We start from the raw sequence: 24,975 nt of genomic DNA on the forward strand, positions 1-24,975 counted from the left end.
GTTGCTCAAGAGAGGTGTCAGATGATATTCTGTGACACGCCTCAGTATACATTTTTCTTAAGTGCGAGGCGTAAGTCTATGAACTAAAACACCTTAGCCCAACCCTCTAGAGTGAAGGAATCCTTTTTATGGGGACAGAGTCTTCCAAGGTGGGGTATAACCCAATCTGGAGTTCCTTGTGGGTGCAGATTAAACTACTAGAAAAGAGAAACCAGTTATTCTATTTAGATCACTTCGTTTAGATCTTGATTAAATCTAAAGACAGAAGAGACCTCTGATGGGCTCCACCAGTAGGATAATAAACACGAGAAGTCTGAGGCGAAACTGGAAAGCTTTTTCCAGTTCAGCAAAGGAGTCAGAGATGCACGTACTTTGTAAGATCTCTTTGTAACCTTCCCCATATGTATTATCTCCGTCCGTTTCTCTTGCTGATTTATTCAACAAACAAATGTATATGGAGCACATCTGTGCCAGGCACTGCTCTAAGCTCTGTGTATTGAGCAGTAAATAAGATAGATGAGGGCCTTGTTCTCATGGAACTTTCACGTCACAGGGAGGGGACTGACAAAAACAAGCAAAAAAATAAATAAGTGCCAGGCACAGAATTCAAACACAGTGATGTCATAGAAGAGATATTGGAGGTTAGTACATGATAACTCTAAGCTGGATGCCAGCCAAAACTTTTTTAATAAAAAAATTTAGGAGAGTTTCATTCCATAATCAATCTTGAAGGAAACAAGAAGAAAAAGTAGGAGGTGGCTTGCTGTAAAAAAAAAAACAAAAGGACTCTAGGCTCTGTTGGGTTTCCCGGCAGGGAATTATGAACATCTCAGAGCATTGTCTTTTATCAGCCTCTTTAAAGGATTTCAAAAGCTGAACTGTCACATGGGTGACTGTAAAGTAAAATTTTCTTTCCCTTGGCCCCTCTGGTAAGGACTGTACCACTCGTTCAGATGATGCTGCCCTTGTTCAAAATAGCTTGGACCTTTGGGTCTATCTTTTGGAATTTGCCTCCTGAGCTGTTTATTAGTTGCTAGCAAAATAATTTTCTTTTAATTTTATTCTGTCTCCTTTTACTCTTTGCCTCCAGGCTTTACTGAGTTCCTCTGATGATCTCAGTTTCCTTTTTTTCTTGCTCCTGAGGGTCCCTGAGGACCGTTGTGGTCCCAACCTGGAGCTGTGAAAGCGGTGGTAGGAGAACTGATTGAGTTCCTGTATCAGTTTGGATCCAGTCAAGAGAAAGAGGCCACATAGCAATTTAAACAGGGGAAGTGTTATAATTTATAAAAACAGAAATAATTATAAATTATAACGGGATATTGGAGAAACAGGGAATGGTTAGTAAGAAATAAAAAGAACTCTAAAAAATATAGGAAACAGCACATATGAGGAGCAGCCATTGTCTTTTGAGCTGACATTGAACCCAAGAAGAGGCCTCCTGGCCTTGTTAGGGAGGACATGGCTATAGTTCCCTTCGTGGTATAGAAGTCACTCTGGTGCCCTGCTGAGGGAGCTCGCTGGAGCTCTGCCTTTTGGAACTTCCCCGAAAACCACCCTCTAGGGAGCTGGTGAATCTGTTTATGGGAGGGTTCTCACCAGAGCACTCTGTTACGAAACTGTCTGGGGCAGGGGGCTACTGGAGAAAACTGCTGGTCACTGGGTGCTGTCAGCCATCACACACTGCAGGAGCCGGGCACTGGAGAAGCCCACGCTCTGCAGGGACCTGCTAGGTGAGCACACAGAACCAGGAAGAAAAACCCCTTTCTTCTGCATCATCTCTTCAGAGTCCTTTCCTGATAGACCTCGACATGGTGTCGGCTAGCAAAGGAAAAATAAACGGCACAGATTCACTTTCACAAGATAAACAATTAAGGGTGAATTTGGAGCTGGGAAGCAATAATTTGATAACTGGCGCAGTTGGTAAGACGGTTTTGCATGGGGCACTTAAGGAGTCAAACCAACTTCTATGTGTTTGAGAGCCACCTGCCTGCTAGAAGTAAAATAAACTGATAACATGCTTAATGGAAAGGAATACTTGGTCAGATGTTCACTGCATCGTGGTTCCCAAAGAGAAAGATAATATTAGTGTGTGTATATGTGTGTTTATATATATACCCACACACTAATATATATCTCTCTCTATATTGTATACAGCCTAATATGCATATTATATATAAATATTATACATATTTTATATATAATATATAAAATATTATATATAATATTCATTATATATATATAATCTCCATCCATCCTCCTGGCATACCAGATTTAGTATAAGGGTGCCAACACAGCTTTCATGGGAAGATCTCTCCTTTTTTCTGAGTATACTCATTTTACTCTTTGGGTTTTCAAATGGCCTTTATATATATATATATATATATATATATATATATATATATATATATAAAATATACATATATTAGTGAAATAATGGTCATAGTGAAAGATAGGTTTTGTTGTTTTGGCTGTTCTGTCTTAAAATTATTCCTACCTGACAAAATAAGAGTTATCAACCCTGTATTAGTACTCTTTCCATTTAAAGAAAATTATGCTAGTCTATGAAATTCAAATCTGGAAACTGTTGCACCCAGGTAAGAATGTATTAATGTAAATTGTGGCAAGTCACTGTAATCCTTTTGTGAAATGTATAAAAAGAAGTTTTACATGTAGAAACTGAAAAACAGTTGTCACTTTATGCTCAACAGAAAGGACATATAAACAGAACTTAAACAATAGCTAGGCCATGCACTTTACATTCCTTGTCTCCACTTAAATTAACCAGTAATGAGTATTATTATCACTGTTTTTCAGGTGACAAAAATCAGATAGAGTTAAATAATTTTTCCAAGTTCCTATAGCTAGTAAATAGCAGAGCCAAGTTTTAAATAGGTCTGTGACTGCCTCCAAAATGTTTCATGATTTAAACAGATGTCTGACTGCCTCCAAAAACCTTCCAGTGTGTAGAGAAAGACGAAAACTGAATTAAGGAGCTGGAAAATGGATTCTTCAAAAAATAAAAAGATGAATAGATAATATAACTATAATATAATTATATGGTATGTAATATACACACAGAGATATATAATTCCTAGAGAAAGGAAATGTGAAAAAGGACTTCATAACTTGTTCTCAAACCTTAAGGAATATCATGTATGTAAAACTCAGTAACTAGTTTCTGCTTTCACCGCAGCAAATATAAGTGTAGTAGGTTATACAGGGTACAGCAGTGCAAGTAGAGAATGTGTTCATGTATCGTTAAAATACGTTGGTGTATCAGGAAGGAAACTGTCGCAGATTTGATTGCAGTGGGTTAATCAAATATGGATTCATCTGTATCATGGAAGAATAAGTCCAGATATGGATAGTTGCTGAGACTGTTTCAGTAACAATATTAGCGCCAACCTTGCTGGGATTCCCTTGGCCTTCCTCTAATGGCTACACAATTGCTGCTGTAGTTTCTACCATTATATCTCCATTCAAGCAAGGAAGAGAAAGGAGTGTGCCAGCTACATATGACTCATTTTATCAGCTTTTCTGAAACATCCCCAAATGACTGGTTTTGTTCTCCTTAGCCAGTTCTGGGCCAAATGTCCTTGCCCCTACATGCAAGGGAATTTGGAAAAAGCAAAGAATAACTTTATCATGATTAGCTTAGACCATGGATCAGACAAACTCTGACCTCAGAAGCAAATTCAGGCCATTGTTATAAATAAGGTCATGCCCATTTATTTGCACATTGGCTGTGATTGCTTTCACACCACAGTGGCAAAGCTGAATAGTTGTGAGAAGGACAGATGGCCTGCAAGGCCTAACATTTTTACTATTTGGCCTTTTACCAAAAATGTTCATTGACCCCTGGCTTAGATCAGTCATGGCCCCTTGCCTGGGGTTGACCACATGGACACTTTGGGGCTAAGTGGGCTTTCGTTAAGCAAGGAAGAAGGAGGAAAAGTGACATTAGAAAAGAACCAAAAGTGTATGTCAGGCCACGTGGTCCAGCCAATCATATACAAGACCACAAAAGCATAACACGTTTTCTATTTTAAGTCACAGGGTCACCTTGAACATATAACTTTTCTGTTCCTTCATTTCTTCATGAGCCAACTAAAACTTTAGAAAGGTAGAAAATTTGCAAATATACAGAATCAAACGATTGGCAATATTGTGATATATCATGAATTCATGAGTTATATCATGTGATATATCATGAATTCATTCATAATTTACTGAGTTTTATACAGCACTGTCTAAGATATTGTCACACTGAGTCTTAGACACATATTTAACTGACTGACACTTCCCTTTAAACTATTTATTTTAGGTTCTTGCATACACTGAGGGACTTCATGGAAAATGGATGTTCAGCGAGATACGAGCTGTATTTTCAAGGCGTTATCTTCTACAGAACACTGCTTTGGAAGTATTTATGGCGAACCGAAGTAAGTCCCCTTAAATATTTTGAAAGAAAATGTGCTCGTATTTGGATGTTATTCATTTACATGGTGTGATACTGACTTGATTTTTTTTTGTTTTATTTCTTTCTTTGATATGCCCTCGCTAAAATAAAAATATTAAAAGAATTAATTTGCTTGAAGACATTAATCCTAGATTTCTCATGGATAAAGTTACACAGAAATCTGATTTTCCGTGAAGATTCATTACCTTTACCAATAAATCATGAAGGGCACTTGAAAATGATTTCTGAAATTGATGGTTAGCTCTCCTGTGGTTTTCTAAATCATGTTTTTTCTTCTTACCACAGCCTCAGTTATGTTTAATTTCCCTGATCAAGCAACAGTAAAAAAAGTCGTCTATAGCTTGCCTCGGGTTGGAGTAGGGACCAGCTATGGTTTGCCGCAAGCCAGGTAATTATATCATATTACACATTATCTACGGTTTGTTAACATATTTCAATCTCAATATGACGGAAAATCTAAATAAGTTTATACCACTATAATTATTTTTAAAATCAAGGAATTGTCTTCCTCTGCAGGTCATTTGTAGGGAAAGAGGTTATGAAAACAGCTATTTTAAGAATGACAGAATAGGGCATAATTTTATTTAACACATATATAAATGAGGAAGTAAAAAAGTTGATTGCATATTATAGCTGGCACATAATTAAGACATTTTTGCTGAAGATCTTACAAAAGATATAAATTGTTCTTATAAATGCTATGTATAAATGCTTCTTCATTAAAGTAATAAAACTCTCAGAGTTTATTGAGATTAATAGTCATTAATTATGATGTGATTTTAATCATTCTTAAATCTCTCATCTTGGTATTTTAAAAACATTATTTTGAAATCTTATTTTATTGAAAAATACTATTCTAAGTAGAAAACATAGTAATTATGTTTATCACTAATATCAGTTAGCTGGTTTTCGGCTCCAAGTAACTGAATACCTAACTAAAAGTGGCTTAAGCAATAAGTGTTTTGCTTCGGGGGGGTTGTTTTATGAAAGATGTGGAGTTAAGAAGGAGTTGCTAGTATTGGCTCAGACGTTCAGTGATGTCAGGACTCTCAGTTGGCCTCATATTCACAAAATAACCACCACTGCTCCAGACACCACATCTTCACACAACTGCTTTCAAGTAGGAAAAAGACACAAAGGATTTCTTCTTGAACTTCTGTGTTTTAGGATGGAGTATATTTAGAAGCCTTTAGCAATTTTTATCTCAGGTCCCTTTGGCCAGAATGGGGTCACCTTCCTGCCCCTAAAACAATCACTGAATGCTGCACACGAAGCCAAACCATCCCCTAGAATTCAAGGAGAAATATATCTCAACTCCCTGCCACTTCCTACCTGAAAAATATACATTTTCTGTGTCGGCTTTGGACAGACAAGCAACAGTGTCTTCCACATAGATCATTAAGTCCCTGGGAATTGTTGCAGAGCACTGCATGCATGGAAAAGAAAACTAATCTTTGTCTATCTTCTCTTAAACAGGCTACAGACATGTAAAAGACAGGGACTGTGTCTTATTTATCTTTTAATCTACAATACTTAGCACACTGCCTAATTGCAAAGGTGCTTTTTAAGTGCTACTCAACTGGAGTTACCCTGCATTACAAAGTATCTATTCTCGTATTAAGTTTACAGTGTAAGACCAATTCACTGACATGTATGCACATGCCTAGGATATTTGCTAGTTGAATGACAATATTAAATTAAGACATTAGTAGATAATGAAGTACTTATATAAAATACAGGTCAAAAGAAAAATGCATTCAATCTATCAAAAAAAGAAAATGAAGTTAGTTTTGCAAGACTTGTTATTGAATCTAAGCTGACTCATAGTAATCACTACTTCCTTTCCCAAGTACTTACAAATTGTTTAATCAAGTCAAGAATTTTTTCCAGGAATTGACATTAGGAACTCACAAATAGGCCTAACTTTTTCCTTTTAAAAAATAATCATCTGGGCTTCCCTGGTGGCGCAGTGGTTGAGAGTCCGCCTGCCGATGCAGGGGACACGGGTTCGTGCCCCGGTCCGGGTAGATCCCACATGCCGCGGAGCGGCTAGGCCCGTGAGCCATGGCCGCTGAGCCTGCGCGTCCAGAGCCTGTGCTCCGCAATGGGAGAGGCCACAACAGTGAGAGGCCCGCGTACCGCAAAAAAAAAAAAAAAAAAAAATCATCTGCCTCCTGGCATATTTCTCAATGATCATGATTCTTCAAAGATTACCAATAGAGTTTTCTAATTTCCTTTAGTACTCTTAGACTTGTCCAGACCTGAATTCATTAAAAACAACCAGAAGCTCTTGTACTATATTCCTTACCTTCTATGAACATTATTTTCCTTTTAACTACATTTGGTCTCTCTTTAGTTTTTGGAAGATCATTCTTCTTGATAGAAAAACTGGAAACAAAATAGATGTTTAGTAAGTTTGGAAATTCTATCTTAAAACACTCTTTTGTTGTCCCCTTGGCTTTCCCCCCAAAGGCTCAACTCATTATTAGTTTCCTAATAAAATACTTAAAAATTCAGTTTTGTATACTTCATGTGATATATAGACTTAGAAGTAGCAGATGGGGGTAAGAGGAACACTGAATCTAGGCTTAGACCTGATACAACTGGCAGTGATAGAGCCTGATACAACTGGCAGTGATAGAGCCTGATAGAGTAGGAACTCAATACATATGTGTTGAAAGAATGAATAACATAAGGCAAGGGGAATGACACTTTCATCTGCTATAAAATGGGAACAGTATCTTTGCAAAGAGATGTTTTACGAATGTCTTGAGATCATAAAATGAAGGCACTTTGTGAGCAGTGAACACACATATACACTATACACATACATGCATGCATACACAGATATAGATAGGTAAGTAGGTGAGAAAGTAGGTAGGTAGGTGGGTAGGTAAATAGACGTAGACACATACTTGTATAAATATATGTGTGTGGGATATGTAAGATCCTGTTACACTTAGAGAATTGTCAAAGGAAAGCGATGATGTCTGGCTCCTACAAGTAGAAGCCTTCCAGCTGAGAGTATCTGGGCAAAATCACCAAGGGATCCATTCTTTGCTTTGTTTTTTTGACATTGGGTTTTGTCAGTTTAAAGCAGAATTTATCAAACTCTAGGGTACTTCCTCTAAGCTAAGCCCATAGGAGACTGCTTTAGAAACAAACAAAAATGATCAAACTCCAAAGCAGGTATACTGCCAGAAAATTGACTTCACATATCATTTAGGTTGCTTTTTGAGCAAGCCCACCGAAGAGATCGCATTCCAAAAATTTAGAACAGAAGGAATATTTCCACTAAGCTAGCATAGCCTAATGAATGCCCCTTTAATTTATACCCATGGGTCTCATTTGCTGAGCACTCTCCATGTGCCAGGGACTATATTTTGTGTTTTAGTTTATAAGCATTATTTCCTGTTATTCTTTTTTGTTTGTTTTGGGCTTATAAACAACAGATGTTTATTTCTGGCAATTCTGGAGGCTAGAAAGTCCAAGATCAAGGCATCAGTAGATTTGGTGTCTAGTGAGATCCCAACTCCAGGTTCATAGATGGTTACCTTCTCGATGTGTCTTCACATGGCAGAGGGGCTCTCAGCCCTTAATTCTTAAAACAACCATGTTCTTAATGTGGATCCTTTTTTTTTTTTTTTTTTTTTGCGGTACGCGGGCCTCTCACCACTGCGGCCTCTCCCGTTGCAGAGCACAGGCTCCGGACGCACAGGCTCAGCGGCCATGGCTCACGGGCCCAGCCGCTCCGCGGCATGTGGGATCTTCCCGGTCCAGGGCATGAACCCGTGTCCCCCGCATCGGCAGGCGGACTCTCAACCACTGCGCCACCAGGGAAGCCCCTTAATGTGGATTCTTAATGGTATTCTTATCCCACTTTACAGATAGGAAATTTTTGGTTAGGGAAGTTACTTATCTTGCCCAAGATCATAGCCCACTCTCTTAATTTCTATTTTGTGTCTTCTATCAAAGTGATCCACATTGGTCAAAAGAACAATACCTTTACCCCTGCGTAACAAAAGAAAAATACTGACAAAAAACTTGACCATTTTCTAGACTCCATACTGATTGTCATTGTTTGGTTAATGTATTTTCTATTCAGACAGTCATTACAATCAATAAACTTTGGATTTAGTTAGATTCTTTACTTACTAAGAATACACCTGATTGCATACATAGAGTTAATGATTTTAAATGGTCACCATTTGTTATGGTACTTAATATTTTTTTCCACAGGGCAATTTTATCTTCTTCTTATCCCCCAATTCTGAAAGCATTTTACTGTAGCCCAAATATGTACCAACTATCCTCATTCTAATATATAACTTTTTATAGGATACTTTGAATAGCCCTATTGATTTACTGTTTCCCATTTTGCTTCGCCTTATGATTGAATTATTTAATTTTTTTTTGAATTTCATCTCTCTTTAGCCATTTTTTAATTTTAGGATAGATGTCCAATAATTCAAGTCATTTAGTATACACTTATTGAGATCCTAGGTCAAGCATTGCTAAATGCTAAGGACATAACAGTGTGTAAAACAGTTCCTGCTCTCCGTGAGTTTATAGTAGAAAAGAGAAAGCAGTAAACAGGAAAAGCTGATCCTTTCCCTGAACTTGCTAATAGTAATCTGATTTTCTAAATTCATTTTGTTTGCCCATATTTTTCTTCACTGCTGCATACTCTAAGAATGACATGATAACTTTCTCCCATGATTCCTCGTATTTCCCCTTAGCGGGATTTGTTTGGTCTTGGTTTTTGAGTGTTTTTGGTGCTCAGAATTATTTCCGGATCAGCAATTTTCTTCTTAAATTGTCTAGGTTTAAAATGTCAACAAATAAATGTACAACTTTATTATATACATTGCTTTTAGCAGACTAAGTATGTTGCAGGTAAGAATTTTAGTCAGATTAGCAAGAATATGATTATAGTAATCCAACAAAAGTTGGACTAAGCACATAATTATAATAGTAGCAAATAATAATTGGGTAAACATAGTTTATTAATTCTTTGATAATTCAGAAAATATTTTAGCATGTTGCCATGACAAAGTCAGAATCAAGGCAAAAGTTTATAACATAAATGGTTGTATGAATGAGAGTGTATCTGGAAAATTTTGAAAAGTGGTGCCGGTATGGATCAAAATCTGGAAGCCCTCTAAGTAGCCCTGTGAAAATCATATCACCAATTAATTGAAAAGTACGCTGAATTATAGAATTGAAGTATGAAATATATATACCCTTTACTATTGCAATGAAGTGAATCATTAGACTTACATAGTTCTTTTGGAGTCAGTAGGATCTATTATCTCAAATATATGTAATTAGGAAAGTTCTTCAAAAATGTTAATATGTGACCAGGCTGCTACAACATATTATGTTAATATTTTAAACATTGAGTTACACATAATTATTTTTAAAATTCTTAATTCAGATTTGAATTTGAGATAACAAGTTTCTTCCCATTCTTCTTTCCTCCCTCCTTTACCTCAACTAACATCTATCTTAGCTCCTGCCATGCCTATTAAGATCCCATGTGAACAGAAACATATGGTAATAATACATGGGTGACAAAAATAGTCTTAGGTCCGCAGTTCCCAAAATAAGCACCACGGAGCCCTGAGATGTCACAGTGCACTCTCAGGGCTACTGCAGGGCATTCAATATTTTTTAGAGAAACACAACAACATCTATTAGACGCTGCACAAACTCTTAGCTTGAGTTAGTTCTAAGTTTCAACATTTGATAGGACTGCATTCTTGCATGCTTTTTGATGCCATCTTAGCTTTGTGAAACTAGTTTATAGGGGTTGCTCTGGTAATAAAAAAATAAAAGTGCTGCATGAAAATTCACGTGGAACAGGCATTGAAGGTGGTGGTGTCAGATATGATTCCAAGGTTTAAGTTGCACAGTGACCAACAGGTGTGCAATACATTCCTTTAGTTAAGTAATTGTCGTTAGTTAAGAATGAAATAAAATAGTATTTTTCTTTCAATTTTTGAGTATTATATTCTCAAAGAGCTACTAAGTTGTTAAGGCTCAAGTATTCAGTTATTTAGACCTAACTACGTAATAAACAGAACCGTTAGGTGTCTCTCTTGGGCTAGGGGCGCCATGAAAAAATTCCTGAGACCCTAAAGGTGGCATAAATACAAAAAGTTTGGGAACTTCTATTTTAAGTGATGAATGTTTTAGAAACTCAGCCTTATCGTACTTCTACAAATACAGCCAGCTTTCATTATTTTTTTATAGGAACACATTGTACCTTCAAAGGTTCATAATTTACACAAATTATCCTGATTACTCCCTTACGATATTCCTATGTCCCTTATGAATTCGTACATTTTCAAAGTTCCCAGTTGTTTGTTTCTGACCTCATAGGGGGATGGGTGTCTTGTGGTTAGAGGCTGTGCACGTGTGGCAGAGGCAGGCGTGGAAAGTTCAGTGGCAGCATTAAGTATATAAGGGTTAAGTCAAATGCCTTTAAGCTGTTGACTGTCTACCTAGCTTTGTAGTATGGAGTAGGTTTGCTGTAGTGTTCAAAAGCTACTTTGCCTTATTTTGAGCATAGTTTCACCTTTTTTTGTTATTGACATAAGATACCCACTTGGAGCCATATTATACCAATAGGTGCTTTCATATTGGTTTATCCTCAGTAAATAAATATATCTTCTCTATAACAGATTTTTCAAATATTGCTAATATCTACAGCTAAAATATATTTTGTAATTTATCTCAGAAAGATAAACCATAAATTCAATAATATCAAATCAATACATTAGTTATCATTGGACTTTTAAAAGTCATGAGTTAAAAGAGACTTTTTGTTATGGTTTGCTTAATTGCTAGGAGGATATCACTAGCCACTCCTCGACAGCTTTATAAATCTTCCAACATGACTCAGCGTTGGCAAAGAAGGGAAATTTCAAACTTCGAATATTTGATGTTTCTTAATACTATAGCAGGTAAGACATCTTATTCTTTAATCTCATAATATGTTTATGTTCATCAAAAATCTTCGGTAATGTGACTTGATGGAATGCATTGTTCGCCTTAGAATTCAAATACAGCCTTAGCATAAATATTGAAGCACTCACATTAGATTGCTATCAGAAACTATACAAGCTAGTACCACGGTTTAGCTGCATTTACTGTTGAAGAGGCTTTTTCTTGCTCTCCTTCTGCCATTTCCTTTGCTGACAGCTTTGTCTGACGGTTTATTAGAGTCAACAAACCATTGCCAGAGAGTGTCTGGAAATAATAATGGGAAAATGTAATTTCACTACTTTGTCATTCTCAGCAGTAGCAGCTAGACAGGAGAATAACAACAGGATTCTGCCTAGTACAGATGTCACCTGGATTATGGCATGATTGGGTTACAGCATTTTTTTTTCTTAAAATCTTCAAATAGAAATATAAAATCAGATTACATTTCTAAATGATGAGTAACTGCCATCAGCCTCAGCAGTACCATGCTTGTAAATTAAGAGAAGGTAGTGGCTTTGTTTTTCTGCTAAATCAGTGGTTGTCAGTGGCTGAACCTCTCTATGAGATTTAAGTGCCTCTTTCTTTTTTACTAAATTAAGCTCCAAAGCCCTTATTCATGTTGAATTACAAAGAGTTTAGTTCTGTAAATCAGGCTCTACAAAAACTTTTTACAATCGGATGAATTTAAAACTACATAAATGCATATGCCTACCTCTGATCATTGTTCTTTTTTGAATGAATGCTCAAAACTATGAATTGAGAGCCCTGTTCTCTGAATCATTGCTTAAAAGGATAACTGTAATAGTCCTCTTTTTAATCTATCATATATGTGTGAATATGGATGCTGTGGCATATATTAAATATGGATGCTATAGATGTGTATTACATAGACAAGAGAATTTGATTTGTCAACAAAAAGGGATAAACAAGTTGCTTGAAATGGTTTTGCATTTTAATCATTTAATACATATTGTAATGTTAATTCCTTTGCTAATAGGATGCTAGAGCTACAACCAAATAACTGTTTTATTACATATATTAATTTTATTCTATATTTTATACACACATCTCCATTATATACATATATCTTCATGACATATTTCATATATATTCACATATCAGTGTATACAATGTATATATCTTAAAGAAACCTATTTACTTCCTCAAAGATAAAGGAAATGTGTTATACTATTTAATTAACACATTTACATATAGAGATAGAATGAACTTAAACATCTGAAATATAAAGAACCTTTTCATTAGCATATTTAGGTGAACAGCATGATGTAGCATAAGCTTCATTACCAAAGTGAAGGGGATAGAATCTCAGATCTGCCAACTCTGTGTCCTAGAGCATAGGCGGAATTTCAAGTTTTAACTCTGTCTTGTACTTTAAATCTTTCAGTAGCCATGTTTGATATCTGTTTCCATCTGTCTTTTTTTAAATTAATTAATTAATTTATTTATTTATTTAATTTTGTCTGTGTTGGGTCTTTGTTGCTGAGCAGGCTTTCTCTAGTTGTGGCGAGCGGGGGCTACCATTCATTGCGGTGTGCGGGCTTCTCATTGCGGTGCCTTCTCTTTGTTGTGGAGCACGGGCTCTACGCACGCAGGCGTCAGTTATTGTGGCAGGTGGGCTCAGTAGCTGTGGCGCACAGGCTTAGTTGCTCTGCAGCATGTGGGATCTTCCTGGACTAGGGCTCAAACCCATGTCCCCTGCATTGGCAGGCGGATTCTTCACCACTGTGCCACCAGGGAAGTCTCTCCATCTGTTTTAGTAACTGATATGTTTGGTCTTATATCATCTTGTATTATACTATTGCTTTCAATATTTTCTTGCCTTTCACATTGTTTGTTTGTCTTTGGCCATATAAATAAATTTTACCTACTTTTTTAGTGACTTAGAACATGGGCTTTTTGCTGTTAATTCTCCTAGAGAATTAATATTGATATGTTTAAATTTTTAAAAAATCCTCTAAAATATATTTCTCTTCCTTTTGAACTCAAAAATGAATCAACATTTTAAACCACTCCTACGCAAAATAAGAACTTTAACTCAATTTACTTCTCCTTCATTGCTTATCTTTGTCAATACAATTTACTACCAGAATCCATATTACTATGAAACACTTATTTTTTGGAGTCCATATACTTTTGCATATTAGGAAGGATTTCAACTCTATTAAAATTTTCTTCTCTTTAATACAGTATATTGTTTTTAGCTACATGGATCTTTACCTGATTTTTCAGGATAATGTTCTTTTTTCATTCTTCTGCAGTATTCTTCCATATTCCCTCTGTTAGGTTTTTCTATTATCTGTCTTGAAAGATCTATCAAGACTCATTGTCTACCATATGTCATAGATAAGCACATGATTTTTTTTTTCCTTGACTGTGCTACCCCTTTGGAGCTTTTGGAATTAACACTGGAAGGCAGGGTGATGTACCTCATTTGTAGTTCAGTTTCCAGTGGAGCTGGTATTCTTACTAAAAGGTTCTGCTACTCTAAGATGGGATTCTCTCTGTCTATCCTCTGGATGGAGTGTTATCTAGTTCACTGTGTTAAAGGATTCTTCTAGTCTCCATCCCTTCTCACTGCCTTTTACTCATGTCAGCCACATTTCCCACAATGTGGTATACTTCCACCTATAACCACCACCCACTTCATGCCTGCTGCTTTCTGGGAGTTTGTTTCTCTGTCTATCTCTAGAAAGATTGCGGTCTGATAGAGATAACATCATGATCCCTTCTAAAAGCTGCCCCTGAGCAGTATAGACATGGCTTTTTTTCTGTTTGAGACAGGTGGGTTTCTGAGCCAGAACATGCAGGTTGTAAGGGGAATTTGACTGTCTTCCTATCTTCTTTTGAGTACTTGGGGTCTGTTTTATTTCGTGACATAAAAAATGTATAGACCACTGGGTTTTTTCTTTTAAGAATTTATTGGGTATTTTCTTTACAATGATTATAACTAAACATTTAAGTCTGTCTGTTGTAAACAATGCGATAAAAAGAAGTATAAGGTAGGAACTAGGAACTCAGAGCGCTTATAACTAGATGGGTGAATGAAATGCATAAGAGAGCATTTTAAGACAGCTGATGGTAAGTGCTGAATAAGTGCTATAAATGGTGAATGCTGCAAGAGCTAAGCAGAGTACAGAAATTTTATGAATGTGTTTGAGGAGAAGAAAAAGAGCGGAGCTTTACAAATTTCTCCCATTGAATATGTGTTATGTGTTCAGTGGACATGAGTATCATATCTTGGCTGCAGCAGAGAATAATAGGAGATACTATTGGAGCTATAGGTAAGAGCCAGACTGTAAAGAGCCTGAATCCAGGAGTCTGTATAGTTCTGTAGTAGAAGGCAATGCAGTATGGAATTTCAGGACAATTAAACTGCTAGTTATATATGGCATGAATCAGAAATAAAATACCTTAAAGTTAGGGAGTGCTGTTAGGAGAGCCTTACAGGACTCTAGATATGAAATCAACTTGCTCATCATTTTAATAGTTACTGAACACTTTACTATGTGCCACACACTCTATTTCGCACTGACACCTCAGAGGAAAGCAAAGTATGATTTTTGCCTTCGAAGGAGTCATAGTATAGTCAGGAAAACAGACATGTACACCAGTAATTCCAGCAAAAAGCTGTAATTATTATAATGAGAAAATATACAAAGCTATTTGAAGTCTTAGGTCCAGAAGGCATTACATTTACAGGAAAAGCTTCTCATAGTCTTTTCATAGGCTTCTCACAGGCAACATTTAAGTTGAAAATTGAAATATGAGTACAAATTCACTGGAAAGTAAGCAGAAGCCACTCCAAGGGGGGGAAAAATGTGGAGTCAAAAATTGGATTAGAGTAGTGACAACAGGTGTGGCAAAGAAAAAAAGTAAGTAAAGGATCTAATGCACGATGTCATTATATAAAAAGTAGAAGTCATTGTAATATGCTCTAGTTTAGTGGTTGACAAAGTGTGGTCCCCTGACTGGCAGTATTAGTATTGCCTGGGGACTTGGAGATGCAAATTCTCAGACCCCTCAAACCTGCTGAATCAGAAACTCTGAGTGGGGCCCAGCTCTGCGTTTTAGCGAGCCTTCTAGGTGGTTCTCCTGCACAGTTTGAGTATCATTGCTCTAGCCATTTAAGATCTAATTATCAGAACAAGATTTGCATATGAAAACATCTAGAACATACAAGAAAGCATGTGATTAAGTGTCATTAACTGTAGTGAAAGTTTAGAGAAGTGAAAGGTTAGTATGAAATAGTCTAATCAAGGGAGGCCTCGTAGAAAAGATGGGCTTTAAATGAACTCTAAGAATTTTGTCATACGTAGATGATTATCCAGACAAAATGAACCTTCATACAGAAGTAGAATGACAAATTGGAAAAAGTTATGAATATAAATACCCTGAGGTACTCTCCCTGAATACATGTATCCCTGCTAATTCTTCCTTTGCCATCATCCTGAAGTTCTAAGTAGGGGTGCCGGTTTATACTGAGCACCAGCATTAAAGATATGGGTGATGGTATTATAGAGAAGCTTCACCAAAGCCACAATTGAGTACTTATTTAGGAAGCAGTTAGAATTGTCTGTTTTCCTGATTTGTGGAGAATATTATATATCCATTCATATCCATTCATCTCCTCTTAATGGAACACTTTTCAGAGTTCTCGAAAGAAAGGACTCTGAAGGTTCCTAGAATAAAGGGAACTATAAAGATGTTAAATTGTACCAATACCACTTTTACTAACCTGGGTTCCACTAAATGATCATGTTGTTTCATAGCACAGTTTTAGGGATACAGTTATTGTTCAATAAATACTTATAAGTCAATTGATTGAAACTTCAGATTTATCATTTCTTGAGAGAATGTTAGTGTTCTTATTGACAAATTATATTTAATTTCCTGGGTAATCCAAAGGCAAGAAATGGTTGGATTATATCTTATCATAGTCTTCTTTAAACATTTATTTAATTTTTTTTTTTTAATTTTTTTTTTTTTTCGGTACGCGGGCCTCTCACTGTTGTGGCCTCTCCCGTTGCGGAGCACAGGCTCCGGACGCGCAGGCTCAGCGGCCATGGCTCACGGACCCAGCCGCTCCGCGGCACGTGGGATCCTCCCGGACCGGGGCACGAACCCATGTCCCCTGCATTGGCAGGCGGACTTTCAACCACTGCGCCCCCAGGGAAGCCCTCTTTAATTATTCTTAATATCAAGATTCAGGAAAACCTTTTTATTATTTGTTTAGTTTTATCATTTCTTTTTGATACAGTTCTTTAATATTAATATCAATATTCAGGAAAAAAATGGCAAATAATGGTTAATGTTTACTGAGCAGTTTACAGTGTTGCAAATATGGTTCTAAGTGTTTTATGTGTATTTACTCATTTAATCCTAACAATAACCCCAGAGTTCCTATCCCCATTTCACCAATGAGGAAATGAGGTGCAGAGAAGTAAATAACTCGCCCAAGTCACAGAGCTAATAAGTGAAGAAGTCAGGATTCTAATGTAGGTAGTTTGGTTGTAGAGCTTCACTCACTTACTATACCATACTGCCTCGGGATATCATGGCACCATTCCATTTCACCTCCAACCATTGGCCTTAATCTGTAACTACTTTTAAGACTGAAACAATGAACAATTTTTAGACATTTTTAATTTATATTTCATCAGAAGAACTTTTGAAGTTTATTTACCATCATGACTTTTGTCCACAGGCATATTCTAGTAACTAGATCTGGGCCTGGAATTATCATCTCTAATGTAGACTCTAGTACTGTGTTCACCTAGGTCTCAGATCCAGAGAAAGAGTCTGAGGCAGAGATTTGCTTGCAGGAAGTTTATTGGAGAGTGTCCTTGGGATCAACATCTGTGAGGGGAGTGAAGAAAGTAGAAGCGGGCAGAAGGAGAAAAATGAACCCCAGAGTAATTGCAGCAAAGGCCTCAGCAGATCCCTTCAGAGGTGTCTTGCCCTGAGACAAGGCGGCCAGGCCTTCATTACCTCCACTTTGCAGTCATTGGATGCAGACTCCTGGAAAGGAGACACGACCTTGCATGAAAGAGCTTTCTTCTGATCATGGCAACTCCTGGATAATCCTGGAGAAGGCCACCAGCCACGACATGGGTGACACAACCACCATCCCCCCATCTAGGTTAGAGTGGTTCTCAGAATCACCTGGAGGGCTTGCTGAAACCAACAGGTTCTGATTCAGTAGGTTTAGGGTGGGCCTCAATAATTTGTATTTCTAACAAGTGCCTAGGTGATGCTGATGCCACTGTTCCAAGGTTTGCACTTTGAGAACCACTTCCTCACACATATATTCTTAAAAGATTTACCTTACGATAATTGTCTTAATCTCCTGTAGCATTCACATCTTCTATAGCGCTGTCTGTGCCACCCATGTTGGCACTTAGGATAATGCATCCTTGGGTTTTATGTCTGTATCTCTTCTTTCCAGTAAGATTATGAGGTCAAAGTTTTGCTTGATAAATGCTCATCAAACTGAACTGACTTAATATTTATGCTTTGTGTTTGCATGATTTTATTATCTATTATGTGAATTCACTAGAATTGCTGGATGAGGGATTCTTTAAATTTCCTGGATTAAAGAGAAGAGTTATAGAATAGAATCTGATTGAGAAGATGAAGCAACCCTTTCTGGCCTCTGGCTTCTGGTTTTTAAAAATATAGGTCAATGTGACTTAATAAATTCACATTTTCAATAAAAATATTCTAGTAACTCTCTTACCCTCTCAGATGTACCTTTTTTTCTCCAAAATATTCTTTTAACATGAAATGTGAAATACATTTATGACCCATTTCTTGTTCTCCATTTCTTGAGGTCTCTCATACTTGGCCAATTTGTCTTTTCTCCTTTTTAATTGCTTTTGAAAATAAGACTTTCTATAAAGCATACAACAGCAGTGTCCTAGTATTAATACAATACAGTATGTAGATTTTTAGACCCTCCTGTGACATATATAATTGCATATAAATAAACACATTATCCTATATGTATGTAAGTTTTGTAAAGATACTTTACATAGTAAAAGAAGCTTGTCAAATATTCAGAAGACATACTGTTTTGAAAGGACACCTAAAGGCCCATAAATTTTTTCATGGCCTTTCTTTTGTTATATTTATATATTTAATAAATACTCATTATAGAAAATTGGAAATATAGAAAAGTGTAATTTAAAAATTTAATTACTTGAAGACTAGCCATAAATATCATAATTAACGTTTTGGTGATTTTTCTGTTTTTTTCTTTTTCTGTGTGTGGTAATCTCTGGGAATCTGCTACACATACACGTTCATCCTTCTTTTTCCATCTCATTAAATAGTATTTGAAATCATGATCTTAAAAACTGCATGAAAGTCTAGCTTAGTACTGTGGTATAATTTAACTGTTTTGAAACAATTGGGTTTTGTTTTCTTAATTTTTGAAGAACATTAAGTTTTGGAAGATTTTTAGTGATGCATAGCGTTTAACTAAAAATGTGGGTTCAGCCTCTAATTCCCAGAGTTGACCTAATTTCTGTTTATTGTGTTCCAAAAGATACAGCCTATGCCTATTTTATGCCTTATTAGATAATACTATGAACATGACTTAAAATCTGGCATTCTTACATTAAAAAAAAAAAAATAGCACATTGACTGCTAACATAGCTTAGTGTAAATGATCCCGTTAGGTTTGGGAGGTTTTTTAAAAGGTTTTTGAGTTGTTTTTCATATGATCGGCTAATGAATTCAGCACAGCTTCCTCAACCCCAACCTTTTTCTCCTGTTTAGCATTTTCTACTTTTTTTACTCTGTGATGTACAAGCCCTCCCTGGTTAATTATGTATATATTTAGCTACTGCATGTGTTGGGCTTATTATTGTCATCTAATTAAATGTAACTTGAACTGCTTGCTTCTAGAAAAATCATTAAAAATTCTTTCCTAATGACCTAGAGATGACAAAATGTCTGTAAAGTGCGAAGAAGCAGACAAGCACAGGAACATCGCTCTTAAAGAGTGCTAATCCAGATGCTGCAATCATCTAATTAAACAATATTTTGCTGTCATTAACATTTTCACCAAGGAATTGCAGTTATAATTTCTTTGTCAGCTGTCTCTAGATCACTTTACCTTCAAAACTAAAGTGCCATATAAAAACATTAAATTGGATGCTTTAATTAAAAGTTTTTTTTTTAAACGAAGAAACATATCTAGTGTTTCTGAAATCTCATTTACTGTGCTTCATTTTTATTGTTTGAGTAGATTAGTGTCATAGGCTTGTGATAATTAATATTCATCTTCCAAGTTAAGTCCTTAAAAGCATAGTTAGTAAAAAAAACTCTGCACCCATTACTGCTGGCAAAGGAAATAACAGCACAAGGTTATTTACTAAATTTCAATTATCCTAAAAAAAATTAATAAGTACCTAGATGTGCCAGAACTTAACAGATATTATTTTGGAAATATTTCACTTTTTTGGTTAATTCGGTACACAGCAGGGTTTTTTTGTTTTTGTTTTTTTTCATTTCACAAAGGTGTTCAGTAAAATAATTAAAGTAATAATGCTAATTCATGGCTAAAATTTATAAATGCAAAATCCCAGAGTACCAACTTCGTCCATGTGAGTTTTAAATACATTGTGAATTTTTAATTCAAATGAAAAATAATATATTAACTGTCCATGTTGCAAAGCTTTTATGTGGAAAGTTTTATATAAAAAGGTTTTAATGTAACTGTCAGAACATCTGTTTATATAGTTGATTGTATTTCTTAGATTTAAAATGTGCTATAAAGCTTTAGTAATTTAAAACTTACTAAATTTTTCTAAGCATTTATTTTTAAAGAATCTTCCAAAGATTATTAAAAGTGAATTAACAAAAAATGCAGGATAGATTAATTACCATGAGCTGTGACTGTAGACAGCAATCAATTTGTGTGTGTGTGTGTATGTTAAAGATACCTTCCTTTCTTTGTATTTTTTCCAAAAATAGCATTATATCTTTTCTTTAATTAGAAAATCATTTCTAGTGAAAGGCTAGTGTCTTCAAGTATAGTCTCTATTTTTATGCTGTTTCTACTTATATAATACATTTAAGTACTGAGTTAATGTAAATTGGCTTTTTATTTATTTTAGTTTGACAGTTTTTCCTTAAGTTATGAAACTTCATCAGAAAATTTAAAAACAGTTATTATGTCTAATTTTCAGCCATTGATTTACATAAGTAATAGAAAATACGTTACATAGATAACATCAAATTATTCTCTTAAAATACACATATATTGGAAGACCTCTTTTCCATTAAAATCTATAGATTTTTAAGTAGAATGGTAACCCAGAAAATGGCAGAGCACTAAATATGCCACGGTCCTACTTCCAATCCCAGAGATAGCTCTGCCCAGCCAGTCTAGACTCTATATATACATGCATAGAAAAAACACTGAGACTAATCAGGTGTCCTAGGTTAACATAAACTCTCAGTAATAAATTTAAAATTTTAGAATTTTACACTGTGCATTTTACAGTGGTACTGCTTTAGCAGTCTATTTTCATATACAAAAGACTGTAGTCAAAAGGTTCCAAATTCTCATCACTATTTTTCATCACAGTAGACTTACAACATAAAGCAGGTGCATTCGTCGGCCACAGATATTTCCGTCTGGTGGTTTAACACGCACATTCACAAGGCCGCTCTCTCTCATGTGTACTTCTGTGCCTTGGCATAGTCCTCTTCCTCCAACAAGACTATCCTGCAATTTTCCTTTTTTATTTGGCTTATGGTTTGTTCATCTTTTAAAAATTGGCTCTCATTTTATCACATTTTTATCACATATGCATTCGTTCTTTCAACAAATATCTATCGGACAAACAAAATATGCCAATATACAGAGGCATTTTTTTTTTTAAACTCAAACCCTACATTCTGGAGTTTATGGACTAGTGGAGAGGCAGACAAGTATTAGCTAGAACACATCTGCAACAGTGCTGTGGCAGAGAACAAAGAGGAAGCCCTAACCTTACTCTCACCTTGCTCCAGGAAATGCAGAGTGGAAGCAACATCCTGCTTTCTATCAATTGCCTACATTTATAATATACACCCACATTAGTTTACATATTTAAAACAATAAGTGATTGTGTTGTAAAATGCAGAGATTCATATAAGAAACAGATAAAATAGTCACCGAATAAAATGTTTACTGAGTGAATTAATTAATTTGGTTTCATGCTTATAATAGTAGCAGATTTAGTTCTTCCTCAGATTATGGGGGGTTTTTTGTTTTGTTTTTTTTTTTTTATTTCACAGTCACAGTTACCAGTTGCTACAAGAGGTAGGTATCATTTAATTTCAGTTCTTGATGACGAATAAGATAATGTATGCATATCTGTGCTACTGTTATGCTAACACGGTGTGCAACAAGGAGCACAAGATGAAATCATATCACTAATATCAGGGAAATTACTATTTTGTATGGATTTGAATGGAAATTTAGAAAGTCTTGTGATCAGTTCATAATGCATTTTTACAAAAAACAGTCTTGTCCAACGGAATTTTTCTTTGGACCCTGTTTCTTTAATACTGCTCCTCTTAATTTCACCTGATCATATGTTATTCAGTGTCAGTTTATCAGGGTAAGCCAGCCCTGTGCTCTCCCTAAGCTTTGCCACGGTCCCACGGGCTTCAGTGTCCTACCTAAAATGCTTAAGTCATTCTGTCAAAAACTAACGAAAACCAGCAAACAAAATTCAGCCTAGGGCTTCCCTGGTGGCACAGTGGTTGAGAGTCCACCTGCCGATGCAGGGGACACGGGTTCAGGCTCCAGTCTGGGAAGATCCCACATGCCGCGGAGCGGCTGGGCCCGTGAGCCATGGCCGCTGAGCCTGCGCGTCCGGAGCCTGTGCTCCGCAACGGGAGAGGCCACAACAGTGAGGGGCCCGCGTACCGCAAAAAAAAAAAAAAAAAATTCAGCCTGACATTCAGCAGCTCTCCACTAAAGTGAAACAACATAATACGAAAAGAAAATTCATGAACTTAAGGGAGTGAAAAAAATGTGCATAACATCTGCCTCGGTGCTTTTTCGTACTGGCTTCAGGGTACTTCTGTTAACTTGCAAATTCTCTACATTGATTCTTAATAGAAGCACAATGTAGTATGCTGTATACTGGCAATAGAATTCTGGATATACACTAGTTATAGTAGAACACCATCACATAATCTGCAAGTGTGCAGACCAGCAGGTGACCTCCTCCATGATCACTTTCAGGGACCCCAGCTTATCAGGCTCTGCTTCCAGGGTGGCAAATAGCATCTTCATCATAGTCAGCAGAAGAGAGATGGAGCATGGAGCACCCATGCAACAAGTTGCAGAGGACCAAGGCTGAAAGTAGCAGATACCATCTCTGCTCACATTCTGTAGATTAAAACTAAGTCTCACAGCCATAGCTACTAATAAGGGAGGCTGAGAAATGTGGTCTAGCCCAGGAAGAAGAGAAATTGATTATGACGAACAGCTAGCAATCACTACCACAAGTTACATTATAAAAAAGTAATTCTAGTTACTCACTTCTTAATTATTATTGAGTGAGTTCACTTGAAACACATTGTTATAAGTGCTTTTGATTGAATAAAGGCATAGTTCAGTAAACAAAAGAGTTACTTTTCTTCTGCAATGCAATAGTTGCCTCATCTATTAGAAGGACAGGAACACTTTGATAAGCAATTAGTGTATACAGATTTTCATTTATCTTTTTCTTTACTAGGACGGACATATAATGATCTGAACCAATACCCCGTGTTTCCGTGGGTATTAACAAACTATGAATCAGAAGAATTGGATTTGACTCTTCCAGGAAACTTCAGGGATCTATCAAAGGTAACTTTTAAATATATAGAAGTCAATTTTCTTTGTAAGGCTATATTCTAAAAGCATTTCTACCAGAGTATATATGTTCAATTAATGTTTGTAAGAAAGTAAACCTGAATGTCTTCTGTTTTTGTAGTCAGCATCTAAATTTCATCAATGCTTAGCATAGGAATTAAGCTACAAGAAGATAAATCAGTACTAGTATGGCAAAATGAAATGGATATTTGAGAAAGGGCATATGTAAGAAGAGGTTGTTCAGATATCCTAGGTTTTAAAGGTCAAGGCGAGAAACTTAAAATAAGTACAAAATTTGGCCAGTAATTTCTGTGGTGTATTTCTTAGGTGATAACACATGTTATCTTGACCATAATACATACACACATACTGTAGGGGAGCTTGCTACTGGAAAGAAAGTAGGGCACAATAATTTGTCAAGGGTCTGTTAAGATAAAAGAGGGAAGATTTGGCCCAAAAATGGCAAGAAAAAAATACACAATGGGTGATAAGGATAAGAAGCGAATTTCTGGTTAGTTCGCCTCATTTGTTGAGAAGAAACCTAAGTGCGATACTAAACTCTTTGAAATTCAGTGAAGAACTAGATACTAAGGCCCAAAAGCTTTTCTCTAGCCTCAGCTAATATCAGAGCCAAGCCCTAAAGTTTATATCAATACTTTAGCCATATTAAGCCTCAGGCCATTCACTCTGAATTTCCTTCCCTTTTCTATTCTCCTTAGTTGTCTGGTTTAGCATGCCACAGCAGCACGAAAGGCATATAGGCACACGCGTATACATTTGCTTTTGGTTGGGGGAGAGTTGAGGAGCTCATGAACAAGGGCAGCAGAAGTTCTGCAAGGCAGGGAAGCATGAAATGCAAGCAATTTAAAATTAATCCCACAAATGGTTTTTAACTCAGCACACCTTCTCTTGCCTTTTTTCTTGCCTTTGAAAACTAGACCCACCTAAGTTGAAGTTCTCTATGCCACTGCTTACTAGCTGTGTGACCAGAAGCCACTCTCTTTTAGCCTCAATCTCCCCATTTGTAATACGAGAATAATACTGTCCTACCTCATACAGTTGTGAAGGTCAAATGACATGTGCATTTAAAGAATGTAACATAGTACTTGGAACATAGAAGCACTTCATGAATATGAGCTATTATTACACGTGGAATATTTCTTAGCCTGTTTTTGAAGCCTGTATACTAATTTTTGCATGTTCTTCTCTGTCATTCACTCTCTATTTCTTATATTGTATGTGACTGCCTTATCAAACTTGCTAGCTCATTGCTAATTTTAGCTATGCTATTATAGATACTCAAGGGACCTAAGGAATCAATTAGCCATCATCTTACTGAGAGTCACACAGCTGGTTAAAAAAAAAAAATGCTAGCAAGTGAATTTCAATATGGTTGCAAATATAGTAATTGTTCCAGTGAAGTTATTTGAACTGAACAAAAATCTTTAACCATTACTATGTGCAAATAAGATTTCAGGCTTAGGTAGATATAAGCACTGTAATTCATAAGGCTTGCCCTCTGGAAGCAAAATTAAATAAGATTAAAATTATTCTTATTTTATATAATAATATAATTTTTAAAATTACAAATTAAATAAGATAAAATCATTTTCTTCAAAAA

General features: G+C 36.1%; 1 protein-coding gene across 1 annotated transcript in view; it reads left to right on the forward strand.

The window, feature by feature from the left end:
* Window positions 1–24,975, forward strand: part of NBEA (neurobeachin) — a 627,916-nt gene that overhangs the window by 503,561 nt on the left and 99,380 nt on the right. The window contains exons 41-44 of the mRNA XM_060128644.1: window positions 4,325–4,442; window positions 4,766–4,868; window positions 11,333–11,448; window positions 23,236–23,348. Coding sequence (XP_059984627.1) covers window positions 4,325–4,442; window positions 4,766–4,868; window positions 11,333–11,448; window positions 23,236–23,348 — 450 coding nt within the window. The remainder of the gene's footprint in view (window positions 1–4,324; window positions 4,443–4,765; window positions 4,869–11,332; window positions 11,449–23,235; window positions 23,349–24,975) is intronic.

This window comes from Lagenorhynchus albirostris, chromosome 18 (assembly GCF_949774975.1).
Source record: "Lagenorhynchus albirostris chromosome 18, mLagAlb1.1, whole genome shotgun sequence".
In the NCBI taxonomy this organism is placed as follows: domain Eukaryota; kingdom Metazoa; phylum Chordata; class Mammalia; order Artiodactyla; family Delphinidae; genus Lagenorhynchus; species Lagenorhynchus albirostris.